Below are 13,763 nucleotides of genomic sequence, written 5' to 3'. Positions count from 1 at the left end.
GCAAATCATCATGTGAATAGGTTCAGTCATTTCTTTTTGTGCTTGTGCAAGTCAATGATACTCCTTCATCCCTTCCAAGAAGCATCTGCAACATTATAACTGGGAGTGATCAAGTATATTAGATTTCTGTTCAGCTGCCTGATCTACTTTAAACGGTCCGTGTGTGCGTGAGAGAGCGAGAAAGAGAGGGAGAGTTTTATGTATTTGTTTTATATTTAAATATGCCTTGTGTGTGAATATATTCAAACGCCTGAAGCTTAAAACAGACAATTTATTGTTTTAGTCATTATAAATTATTTGGTAGCCTATGTAAAACACATAAATACATGTTACAATGATCTGCTAATACACTCCTACAACTATTAGTTCAATTTAAATTCAATAATAATTTAAATTAAATCTTAAATCGCGTTAAGCGATTAGTCCTTTGAGAGATTTTCGCGCCTTTTATCAAACTAACGGTCAAAATACTCGTTTGAACGCGTGAACTCTTTCCCATTCGCTAGCCCTGTTGTCTGAATATTTGTGCGATATTTCACAGTACAGGTTATTTTCGTTAGATTATTTGACAAATAAGACAAACAAACTGTTTATATACTCATTCATATACCAGCTACGATATGTTAAAACCGTTAAACATTCGTGTGAGGAAAATCCTTCTCAACAGGCGATAGTGCAGAAATTATTAACAGTGCATAAAACATCTGCTCAGGAAAGGTAATTTTAAAATACCGTTTTAATGTTTCAGGACCCTTGTATGTAAGAGTTTTTCCAGAGATGATCCTCTATACCTGCGGCTCAATCTCAGGTTTCATTCAAGACGTTTATGCGTCAGCAACAGCTGTCCTGGAGCTCGCGCTGGCCCTGGGTAAGAGAGACAGACTTCAGCTGGAAGGAAGACCAAAGACTGAAGGTTTTTTGGAAATATTAACCTCACTGTGACAGGTAAAGTTGTGGTCTAGAGCACTGCATGATGACCTATAGTCAGTCAGTTGAGGGCAATGCTGTGTCTGTATGTGGAAAGCTGCAGGATTCATTTTGGCCCCCAAAGGTTTTGATTTCACTGTTGATTTAATATGCTGTTGACCATGTCTTGACAGAAGTTTCTAGCTTGATATGAATAGAATAGAAAATTGAATGTTGAGAAATTATGGTTTAAAACTGTGATGAATTTGTCATAATTTAAGATTTGGGCAACACTGCATATAAAGATGTCCAGCAGTTTAGCAGTAAGTCAAATTAGTAGGATTTCAATAAATCATTACAAATGGGAAGTGAGAAAGATTTGAAAATATTTCTGTCTAAAATACTTGCTTCTGACTGGTCAGACGTGACATTCTTCTGGCAAATATTTTTGTTTAATGACCATTAAATATTGTATATTTGTCCTACAGCTATAGCTGCGGTACGTTCATGTCCGAAAATCACGCTGTGATTTTTCTTTTAAAACAATAAAATAATTCAAAAATAAATAATGAATACTGAAACTGAATTCAATAATTATGTCTATTTTTTATACTTTGTAAGCATTTGTATAGAAAGTATGATGCATTTTATCGTTTAAATTTTATTTGTAAAAGAGATTGCCAGTTGCCTCATTTTCCAGTCTTATTTTTATCACTCTCATGCTCATTTGCTCTCCTTCGGACTTCCATATATGTAAACGTCAACACTAAACAAAACATGAACGCTAAACCAAAATTTTTCTAAACCAAAATGTCTAATGTGTCAGGTCTATTGTTCCAGCAGATACTGACTGTGTAGTCGCACTCTTTTTCCCATCCCAACAGCGTATGGAGTCAGAGTTAAATATAGCCCGTGTCTTCATTTCAGTGCTCGGCTGATGATGCTCGTAGTGCTCAGTTGTACCCCACCATTCCTCCACTGTTAATCCGTGTTGCCCTGATCAGAGGTGTAGGATGATGGAGACTCTTGGACTGTCGGTCCCGAGACGCTCGTCAAAAGCACTCAGATCGGATTTTGCTTAACCCCCCTTCTTTTATTCTCTTGCCTAAATTTAAGTTTAAATAGCTAAATTTAAGGTTGTTTAATACTAGGTATTGTAAGATTGAGACATGAGGTTGGACCTTGTGAATTTCCTTGGCCAGTTTCACAATATCAACCTAGACTGGACAGGATGTGGTTGCTTGGAGTAAAACGCTTACACCATCATGTATGATAATGATACATTGATTGACCAACTACTCAGTGATACTAGACATTTGGTGTGGATTTTGTTGAATTAGAGGATGTGTTGTCAAGAGTGTGTGCGTCTCTATGAGAAAGTACTGGGCATCACATGTTCTTGGACGCAGAAGGTGTTGGTTTTAGGTTTCTTTCACCGGTGGAATCATGTGATCTTCTGGCGATCCCCTCCCAGTGCTCTCCTAATGTGTGCAAAAGGGGAACCAGTGTTGAAGGTGCAAACATAAATTTGACCCGTTTTATAGACACCACGCACTTATGTGCATCCAGAGTTTGTAGCGTCGTGATGTTTGATATCTTTGCAATGTATGAGACTGGTCTTGATTGGATTTCTAGCCCCCATCAAAAAGTGTCCCAATATTTTTTATTGTTCTTTTGGATAAATGTATATATTTATATAAATTGGCTTTGAAGTCAAACAGCTTCATTGCTAACAAATGTAGGTTTTGTTTCCTACAATGGATTGTAGATAAGTATCTCATACATCGCTTTTTTGTTTTCCGTCTTATAACGTATCTTGTTGTTACTTCGGATTGAGAAATCACTGAAAACGATTCAGCGTTTGAGAAAACAGAAATGGTCCTAATGAATCAAACTTAATTTACAAACAAATTTTGTATACCTGTTTGTCAGACTAGACCAAAAAAGTGATTTATTCATTTTTTGGCATTTTGTTCTTATTCTAAACAATGGATTGGAATGTGTGATGTCTACATACTCTTAAAAATAAAGATGCTCTAAAAGGTTCTTCCCAGCGATGCCATAGAAGAACCATTTTTGGTCCAACAAAGAAACATTCAGTCAAAGGTTCTTAAAAGGAACCATCTCTTTCTTACCTTTTTATAATCTGAAGAACTTTCTTTCGTCACAAAGAACCTTTTGTGAAACAGAAAGGTTCTTCAGATGTTAAAGGTTCTTTATGGCATCGTGAAGCAACTTTATTATTTTTAAGAGTGTAGTATACTATAATCACCATTGTCAGACAAGGATTTATCTGTAATGTTTTATTGAGGCACAGCAGTGTTTTACTGGTGCTTGCTCCCAAATAAAAATTTAGAGCAAGCATTGCCCAAGATCTCATTATTCTCATTATTCATTGATTATGTTGAAACAGCACATATACAGTACCATACTGTAATACACATTTCTTCAGTTCAAGGGTTAGGTCGCTAAAAATGAAAATTTTGTCACATTCACCTCCATGTTGTTCAAGTCTGTAGTATGACTTCTTTCTTCCATGAAACACAAAAGAAGCATTTTTACAGAATGTCCATTCTGCTCCTTTCAGCATGATGCAAATTGAATGCCAATCAAAAAGTACAAGAAAAGCACAGAATCGGAGATGGGGTTTGTAGAGACAACCTGAGTTTGAATATGCTGTGTTGCTGAATCTGCTTGAGTTGCTGTGTCTTAAAGGCTACAGAGGAGGGAGGACTTTCAGCAAAAAAACATAGAAAGCTATAGTATGGCTTCAGAATGTTTCAGATATGGACTATGTTCATGCTTTTTTGTATTGTTTGGAGCTTGACAGCTACTGGTCACTGTAAATAAATAAGCAGCTTAGACATTAGGCAAAATATATCCTTTAGTGTTACACAGAAGACAGATGATTGTACTGGTTTCAAATGGCATGAGAGGGAGTAAATGATATCTGTAGTGTTAACACGCTTGTATGCTTGACATGCTGAGGCTTTCTGCTACGTATAGACTTTAACTATTCCCTCAAAACGTACAAAGACCCAGTTTTTAAAATCCCATATGGTACGTTTACATCCAGTAGGTAATAATAATCAATAGAAGTTTTAACTATCTTCATATTTGGAACTAAAAAGGTTTACATTTTAAATGGTTTCCGTTTCGTATTTGAAAACTATTACATAGTGATTTCAGTTGATAGCAGTGGGTATAAGACTCCAGCATAATTAGGGCTTTGCATGAGGCCTAGAGACCAGAGAGAAAGGTTAAGTAGACACAGCAGTGTTAAAGAGAGAGGCATGGTTTACGACCCTTAAAGAAGACATAGGCGTAGAGCACGCCTCATGTCATCACACTATAGTAATAAAATTCCTTGTTTGTACTGCTGATCATTTGTTTACAACTTACCACATAAGCATAAGTACAGGGGTCAAGAAGTCACAAATTGATATATTCAAGCTACTCCTGATGGTATTTCAGTAAAATGAACATGTGTTTTGCTATTCTGTTGAATATCAGCAATGTCAGTTGTGTCAGCATAGTTGTATAGCTTTAAGATATAGTTATATAGTTTTACGAGGATTACGTAATTCATCAATTTCACACGTTTATTTACTAACTGTGTTTAGTTGAAGGTCAGTGCATGTTCTCTGGCATAAAGTAAAAATAGGCAATTATTTTCCATTTGGATGTCAGTCAGTGACACTTTGTTTTATGATCCAACATCTATCATGTGTTAAAACCTCAAGCGGTGACCCATGTACAGTTACTCCAAAAAGTATTTGGACATTTAAGCTACTCTAAATATATGTGAAGTGTAAAACAAAGTGTTATTGCAAACAAAACAGAACAATTTTTGCAGTGAGGCAAAAATCTATGCATGAAGTGGGGGTCTTCACTTGAATTTGAACTTGAGGTTTAGTTGAGTTCTGAAGTAGTTGTGGTTGAGATGCATTCAAATCTAATTTTAACGGGTCTGTCTCAGGTTGGGTTTTTCTTTTTCTTTTTTTTTTTTTTTTTTTTTTTTTTTTTAAAGCAAATTTATTTATGCATGGGGAAGGTTTAGGAAAGAAGTGATTCAGGTCAGTTCAGATCAGCTATAGACCTTAGAATCCAGAAGACCAGAATTGAAGTTAAGTCCTCTCAAGTCTATATTTTTCATTTTGGCAAAAAACTGCAAAAAACTGCAAAAAAACTGCAAAAAAAAAAAAAAACCCTGTGAAGATTGAAACAAAAAACACAGTTTGACTAAAGAAATGTTTAATGTTCCTCAGTAAAGCTGTGGTTTTTATTTCATCCTATTGTGAAGGCTTTTTTTTTTTGGCATTTTTAGCAATTTTTTGGTAATTTTGCAATTTTTGTGGTTTGCGCACCTTGACATTTTGGACTACATATTGCTCCACAATTTAAACCATTTACATTTAATCATTTAGCAGATGCTTTTTTTTTCCAAAGCAACCTACAAATGAGAGCAATAAAAGCACCCAAACCAAAAAAGAAGCAATAATAAGTAAGTGCTATGACTAGTCCTCTTTAGTCTAACATAGTACACGTACCAATGTTTTTTGGTAAAACTTTAGTACAGGGACCAATTCTCACCAGTTGCATATTAGCATGCATATTACTTATTGGTTATTTATTAGTACTTATAAAGCGCATATTCTGCATGACAATATTACACATCCTTAATCCTACCCAATACCTAAACTTAACAACTACCTTACTAACTATTAATAAGCAGTAATTAGGAGTTTATTGAGACAAAAATTGTAGTTAATACTTAGTTAACAGTGAGAACCGGACCTTAAAATAAAATGATTTTTTTTTATAATAATAAAATACATTTTTAATAATTAATATTTTTTAATAAACTAAAACAAGTAGATAGAATAGAATACAAATAGAGGAAGCTAGTGTTGTAAGTCTTTTTTTTTTTTTTAAATAAATATAAACCATAAATACCATAACAAATTTGTTGAAATTATTTTTTGGTGATGTGCTTCTGTTACATTTTCTGTGCAATGATGTTCATTTTTATAAGTGGCTTAGGAATGGAAAGACTGTATGGATTATTGACTCTTACATATGTGTTTTGCTGCCGAACGAGACATTGAGAATCAATTATCTATAAAAGCAATGCATGAATCACTCAAACGAAGGGAAGCGTATATGCATAACAATCTGCCTGTTGTTCTTGGCTGTAGATACCGTAAGAGATGAAGTAACCCAGCCACAAATATTAGCATGTCATCAGACAGCATAATTTACTTCTGTCCTATGATTGAGCCTTCAGTGTTACTTGCATACTGGTTCCAGACAAACCTCTATTGACAGTACAGTTACAAAAAAATAAAATACATGAGCACGCTTCCGGGCCATCCGGTGGTACATCTCTGACGTGCTGAAGACCTGATCTGCTATAATGCAATCAGGAAATATCTTTGATAAAGCCTCTGCAAGAAGTGTATTTTAAGACTTGGGGAAAACTAGGCCCCTGACCTGATAGAGACTCTTAAAAAATGGAGGAGGGGGTGGCACTCATTCTCATCCTGTAGTGATATAAGAGATCCTGATGGTGGGTTATTAGCCCCCTCCAGAATGGCACAGTGAAGTTTAATATTGGTGGGAAAATGACATAGAACGTCTTCCATTTTGGGGATGAACCCTTTAAAGGGGACATAACATGGAAAACATTGCTCTTTTGATGAGTTTGATGGACTATGTTGACAAATCTAAATTTTTGGATACTAAGCTACAAAAATAAGTCATTCAGAAATGCTTTTGATGTCACAAACCTTAAACACATGAACATTTTTAAGAAGAGAGGCAATGCAGCGACAGTAGCCTCCTCTTGAAACTCAACAAGATGTGTGCTGTAATAGGTTGAAGGATCAAGGGGAGGGATTGTTTTTGGTGTTTAAAGGAGAGCAAAAGACTAGGTGTTGGGAGATGAGGTGTGGGTTGAGCTGAGTTGGCGTGTTGGCCTGTTTATTGGTGCGATGCGAGTGAAGCTGGAATGAGCAGAGTCATCGCACTTCTGTAACTCGATGCTGAACCGTGATGGCCCACGGCAGCTGGGCGGCCACCATATCGGTGTTTGTGTGGTACGCATGTGTATGAGCATACAGAGCGTATGTCTGCTTTCCACTTTCCCAGCCCCTTTTGCCCCATATACTGGGCCCCCATTAAGAAACACTAAATCCTCCAAAGTGTACATATGAGTGTATGTGTTCAACTTGCACTCACACTGTCAGAAAAAATATGCAAAAATTGACATCAGCTTGTCACTGGGGCGGTACCCTCAAAAGGACAGTTTTGTACCTTCTTTATCCCTAAATTGTGCATATTAGTGCCTTAGAATAGTAGTATGTACCTTTAAGGTAGCTCTTATGGCATGTTAAAGGGATAGTTTGCCCACAAGCCATCCTAGGTGTATATGACAATCTTCTCTCAGATGAATACAATCAGAGTTGCATTAAAAATGTCCTGGCTCTTCCAAGCTCGACATTTAATAGTCCAATAAGTGCATTCATCATAAAAAAAAACTTCACATGGCTCAGAGGGGTTCATTAAGGCCTCTTGAAGCGAATTGATGTGCTTGTGTTAGAAAAATTAGGGCTGTTCGATTCCAACATTTTGGATCAATGTGATTAAATTCCAAGAATCCATTCCTCACTGTTGTTGTGATTCTTTTTCGATTCTTGTTTTTTAGATTGGAGGAACCTAATTTTGCCATGATTTTAGGATATGGTCATAGAAAGTAGTTCTCTCACAATATGAAGCTTTATTTGTAAAAATTATGACGTATTTCTGTAGCTCTGATTTATTATAAACTGGAATTCTGTCTGCATTTTGCATGAAATTAGTCATAGCCCACAGCTCAGCAGTGGACATTGCATGAACACAACATGAAGTGTCTAAAATGTGCACAGCTGAGTGATATTTACTTTAACCGTATGCACAAATTTAACAAACTGTAAACCGAAACAAAATAACCAGAACATTAACAACAACACTGATATAAGAGCTTGTTGTTTATCAGACTTCTAATCAGTATCAGCAAGCAAGAGGTGAAATAATGGGTGTTTCTCAAATGGAAGGCTGCATCCTCAAACTCAGATGAGCTTAGTACCAACTTTTCATTCAGTTTATTTTTCAGCAATGTTTGATTTCGTAGCAACCGAAATATGCAGCCTTCGTAGGATGAAGCCTGCCGTTTGGGAGGCACCCATAGATAACCTTTAGAATCAACTTTCAATTCCCAAACCCTCAGAATCGAGGAATCGATTCTTTTTGGAAAAAAGAATCCATATTTAGAAGAAAAATATCCACATTTAAACCTTCTATTGGACCAGGGGTGCACAACCCTGTTCCTGGAGATCAACCTTCCTGCAGTTGTTCAGTTCCAACTCTAATCAAACACACCTGTCTGTAATTATCAAGTGCTCCTTCAGATCCTAATTAGCTGGTTCAGGTGATTTTGGTCAGGGTTGGAGCTGAACTCTGCAGGAAAGTCAATCTCCAGGACCAGGGTTGAGCACCCCTGTATTGGACTATTGAATCTTAAAAGCCATTCACTACCATTACAACCATTATAAAGCTTGGAAGAGCCAGGACATTTCCAATTCCAGCATTACAATTCTGATTGTATTTGTCTGAAAGAAGAAAGTCATATACACCTAGGATGACTTGAGGGTGTGTAAATCATTAATTTTCATTTTTGAGTGAACTTTAAGTATGCTGGCCTATACAGTAAACAAACTTCATTACCACTACACTTAAGAGTTCTTTGTTGTTGTTTTTTTTTTTTTTTTTTTGTTTTTTTTTTTGAATGAAATTATGACTAAATCAGGAATATATAGTAAAATAGAGGGTATGCACATGACATCACTGTAGGCAGAAATCACCACAGTAAAACCCACCAAAAAACACATGTAAAACACAAAAACATATCGAAAATGAGAAAGAGCTGCTGTGCGACTGACTGTACAAATAGGATCAACAAGACATCGGGGCTATCTAAAGCTGCGGATAATAGGAACAAATCAATTACTGTAATTTTCTGAAACAGCTCAGGGCTCAACGCTAAGGATTTTTTCTGCTGGCCCGGGTCGGGCCAGTGGTTCAAATGTTTACTTGCCCGGTCACAATTTTCACTGGCCCTGCCACAAAAAGCTAAATAGTTGCTGTTATCATGGTTTTTGACCCATGTTATCTTTTATTTTAATAAATAAGCTTATATGACATCAAAATTTTACATACCAATCAAAGTGTACAATTCTCGATCACAGCAAAACCTACTAGCCTAACAAATATCAAAGTTCAAGCATTATTTGTTTGTTCAAAATGATTATTTTATTACAAATAAAATGATGCTTTAGGGAAAAAAACAGCAGGCTGGATAAACGCAAATTCAGTTTCTGCCAGCAGGTGGCGCTTATGGAATAATGATACAGCGTTTCCCTAGTTACCGCTGTAAACAAAGCAGCGCAGTGCTTTATCAGACTTGCTTTACCGGCCTGTGGTCCCCACAATGTTAAAAAATTATTAAAAATAGTAAATGATGTTTATCTGAAAATGTAACGACGCAAACATGTTTTCTGTAAGGGGTAGGTTTAGAGTTAGGGTTGGGTTAGGGGATAGACAATATCGTTTGGTCAGTATAAAAACTATAGAAGTCTATGGAAAGTGTGTGTGTGTGTACATATATATATATATATATATATATATATATATATATACAGTATATATGGCATATAAAGGTTGTAAAAATGATCCTTTTAGATCTAGCTATATTGTATAGCATTTTCTAGCAGATCAAGTGTTTAGACTTTACTTTGTGTATTGGATCGGCATCAAAAACATATCAAAAACAAAAATTCCTGGCCACATGTCAATGTCCGTGGTAGTTCTTTGGTAAGTTGTAAGAATCACTGTCAAGACCATTTAAGCAAGTAATCATTAGTTTTTTGCTCCCATTTTTGCAGTTTCCTTTTTTAGCACAAGATGCAGGATGTTATGTCAGAAACATCATTGAACACCCACTATATGGTTGAATCGGTTTGTTATAAATTTTAATCTATATTTGGTATTATGTTTTACTTCACGTTAAAGAGTGTGTCCAAACAGAAAGATACAAAATGGCAGCCTGACACATGTAACCTCCTCCACTGTAGTAGTGAGCTGCCATTGGCTGTGTCTCTGTGAACACATTATGATCTATGTGAGCTGGCCTGGGTGACTGTGTCTGCTATATTAATAAGTAATATGATGTTCCAGAGTAATGTTCGGTTCTCTTTGGTACTGTGGGAAAGTGTCTTGCTGCTGAGCCTGTCTTGTACACTTTGTCAGTGCTGTGACACATTTATTGTACAGGTGGAGTGTTGCAGACCAGAGGTTCGGCTGGTAGTAGTTCATGTCTTAGAGGGAATATTAGTCTGCCAAGCGTACATCTTCAAGGTCAGCTTGCAATGTGACCTTTCCTGGCAGTCCACAGTCATCTTGACAGACATTTAAAACCTCAATATCTGGTGTACAGATATTGTTCAGAAATACTTTACAGATCATCATAACCTTTATTAATATGATCGGAAGTGACTCAAGGCATAATAATATCAGAAATCGCTACCTCAGGTTGAACGTCTTAACAGTCTTAACAATATAAAGCTTACTGTATCATACTGGACACGCACATTTATAGGCCTCTAAATGATCAACATAATCAAAACATTTCTAAAGAAATTTGTACACAATCTACTACATGCTTTTTGTTAACTAACTGATGGTTTATACTTTTTAGCAAATAAAAGTGTTTTAGTTATATATAATAACTTAATAACTATATTATAGTTATATAATAATAATTTGCTGTGACATCTTTGATTTTAAGTAAACGTAAGAAAACCTTTTATATATTTCTATTAATGTTTAAGGATGAACATTTACTGGACTGAAGCAACTTGGTTTTACTTGATCATCCATATACATATATTTTTCAACAAAATTATGTTAAAAAGTATAAAATATGATACAACAGGCTTATTTACTATTTATAATTTATCATTTTATATAATTTATAATTTTATTTTTTGGCCATATAAATATCAGCAACTGCACCAAATTGCATATTTTGCTCAGTTTGGGCCTGAATAAAATGATGCTGTTTTTTCCTCCTTGAGTATGAGCTCCATATTCTCATATCCTCTGTATTTGCCATAAAATCCATATTTGCCATAATTTATCAAATACACGTAACTTTTTTTTATTTATTTTTTTTATTACTATTTCATGTCAGGCTGTACAGTGTTAATCATGCCTAAATTGTATAATGTCCTGATCCCATTTTGATTAAAGGCAAAAATAATTTTATGAATTTGGTACATTTTGTGCAACTAGGGGTGCAGAAATCTTGAACTCTTTTTCACCATTTACTGTTTCATACCAAAATAATGCAACTCTTATATACAGTATTTTGTGTGAACTAATAGTGTTTTAATGTTTTGCATATACGATTTAGCAGCTATGAATGTTTTGCAGTTGTATACATGAGCACATGGATATACTGTTAAACAGTGAGGATATGTACATGTATGTGTGCACAAGGTTGTTATCAGTAAAGTGAAAAGGAAGGGAAAAGAAAACTCTCCCAGGACTTTGATCAGAAGGACCTACTAAACCTTTACATATGAGGAAATGCACACAGATAAAAGCTGAATGGCTTCTAAAAACTTGTTTTTAAACATAGAAGAATAGTGATTTTTGTTTCAAACTGTTATCTTTGCTTTGTAAAATTAGGGTGTTTTCACACCAAAGCTTTTGGTTTAGACTGTGGCTGTTTGTCGTTTGGTTCTTTGGTGTTCATATGAAATTTGGTACAGTTTGCAGTTTGTATACTCACAGCCTGTCCTAAATTCCCAAACTGCGCTGTATTACATATTCATTAATTACTTCCATTTGTGAAGTCCATTGTAAATCCATCATAATTCAAAATATATTTTTCAGTAAATATTTTCCTTTCTCTTTCAGGAGCTTGGGTGTAGAGATTCCCCGTTGAGGTGGTATCTCTTCGCGATGCCAAGATGGCAAGCCTGCTCCCTCCCACAGGCACCGACGTCTTCCACCGATTCACCCCAGAGTCGCTGGCGGAGATCGACAGGCTCATCCAGGAGAGGAGCACCAGGGAGGATGTAGAGGGGGTTGAGGAGGAACCACAGGCCCCGAGCAGTGATCTGGAGGCAGGAAAATGCCTGCCAATGATCTATGGCGACCCACCAGAGGATCTCCTCAACACTCCTCTGGAGGACATAGACCCCTTCTATAAAACAAAGAAAGTCAGTCTCACACCCAGTGCTCTGTATTTCAACCTTAACCTCTGTTCATCTGGTGTCCATAATTGTTCTTAAGCCTTTGTGTTAACCTCTTTCTCATTTGCAGACTTTTATTGTCGTAAGTAAGGGAAACACAATCTACAGGTTCTCTGCTGAACCAGCGCTGTTTTGTATCAGTCCTTTTAGTCTTGTCAGAAGAGGAGCCATCAAAATTCTTATACATTCATATCCTTTTCATGCCATCATTTTGATATAATTTTTGTAATGATTCTCATGATTGTTGCTGTAGAATGTCATTTTTTGCTGTATATACCTTGACTGTACTTCAAATATTTTAGTATGTTCATCATGATCACCATCCTGTCCAACTGCGTGTTCATGACAATGAGTAACCCTCCAGCCTGGAGTAAAACTGTCGAGTAAGAGCTGTCTCGTGTGAACACACACATTTTTAGTGGAAATGACTATGTTAAATCTGTTGAGTACTAGCAGGAGTCTCCATAATGTTGGAGAGTAATGAAAAAGTAAAATATGAAATCTAAAATCTAAAATAGGCCTAATTACACATTTCTGTCTTTGGTTAATTTTTTATTTGTATTTTTATTTGTATCCCATACAGTGTTCGAATTGAGGGGGGGGCTGGGGAGGTCCCGGACCTCCCATAAGCATTAAGGGACCCTCCCATAACACCCAAAAAAATATACTTGGGGAGTCCCCTGGTTTTTCAATAAAAATATAATACTTCAAACATAAAACTAGTGAAAATGAAAATGAAATGAAAAGATTCGATTGCTGTATTAAATTTAGACCTGCTCATGTTAAATCATATTTTATTTTTACTCGTTTTTACAACGTTGCGCATTATAACCAATCACACACGACTCTGTGGAGTTTAGAATGCAGTGGCCAATCAGAGGCATTTAGAATAGTCATTGCTGAAACCTGGAGTTTTGGTCTGGTTAGGGGGGCCCCCCAAGAACTTTGACACAATTCGAACACTGATCCCATATGTAATAGACAAAATGTATTCTTGTCGTTTACAACTGATTTATACTATATGCTCAGTATTAATACTAGCACAGTATAAATGTGATTCTGCAGCATCTATTTATGATATTTTATATATTTTTTATATTTATCTGTTTATTTGTTGTTGTAGGTATGTTTTTACTGGTATATATACCTTTGAAGCAACAATCAAAGTTTTGTCTCGAGGCTTCTGCATCGGACCTTTCACATTCCTCCGTGATCCATGGAACTGGCTTGATTTCATGGTGATCAGCATGGCGTGAGTATTTCAATTCATATATTGATATATATATATATATATATAAACGGACACTATGTATACATACTCACATAGGTTGCGTTAACCGAAAACTGTCACGAATGTTTTGCTATGCGTTTGATTAAGCACAAGCAAGTACACAGAAGCTACAACGGTCTATCACACCTCATTAAAGAGCTTCAAAACAGCATAATAGATTATGACAGAATTTTTACGACAATGTTTGTCAAAATGACAGACAATGTTGA

At 35.9% G+C, this 13,763-nt stretch overlaps 1 protein-coding gene across 2 annotated transcripts in view; it reads left to right on the top strand.

Annotated features, from left to right (window-relative positions):
* Nucleotides 1-693: 693 nt before the first annotated feature.
* Nucleotides 694-13,763, top strand: part of scn4aa (sodium channel, voltage-gated, type IV, alpha, a) — a 44,561-nt gene continuing 31,491 nt past the window's right edge. Inside the window, exons 1-6 of one of the 2 annotated variants that reach the window (XM_051124660.1) lie at nt 694-717; nt 809-945; nt 11,926-12,230; nt 12,334-12,456; nt 12,561-12,646; nt 13,387-13,515. In XM_051124660.1, coding sequence (XP_050980617.1) covers nt 11,979-12,230; nt 12,334-12,456; nt 12,561-12,646; nt 13,387-13,515 — 590 coding nt within the window. In that variant the 5' untranslated portion in view covers nt 694-717; nt 809-945; nt 11,926-11,978. Of the gene's footprint in view, nt 718-756; nt 946-11,925; nt 12,231-12,333; nt 12,457-12,560; nt 12,647-13,386; nt 13,516-13,763 lie in introns of those variants that run through there. The other variant, XM_051124659.1, reaches the window with a different exon arrangement.

Source organism: Labeo rohita, chromosome 12 (genome assembly GCF_022985175.1).
Source record: "Labeo rohita strain BAU-BD-2019 chromosome 12, IGBB_LRoh.1.0, whole genome shotgun sequence".
NCBI lineage: Eukaryota > Metazoa > Chordata > Actinopteri > Cypriniformes > Cyprinidae > Labeo > Labeo rohita.
This window is presented reverse-complemented; position numbering and strand designations above follow the sequence as displayed.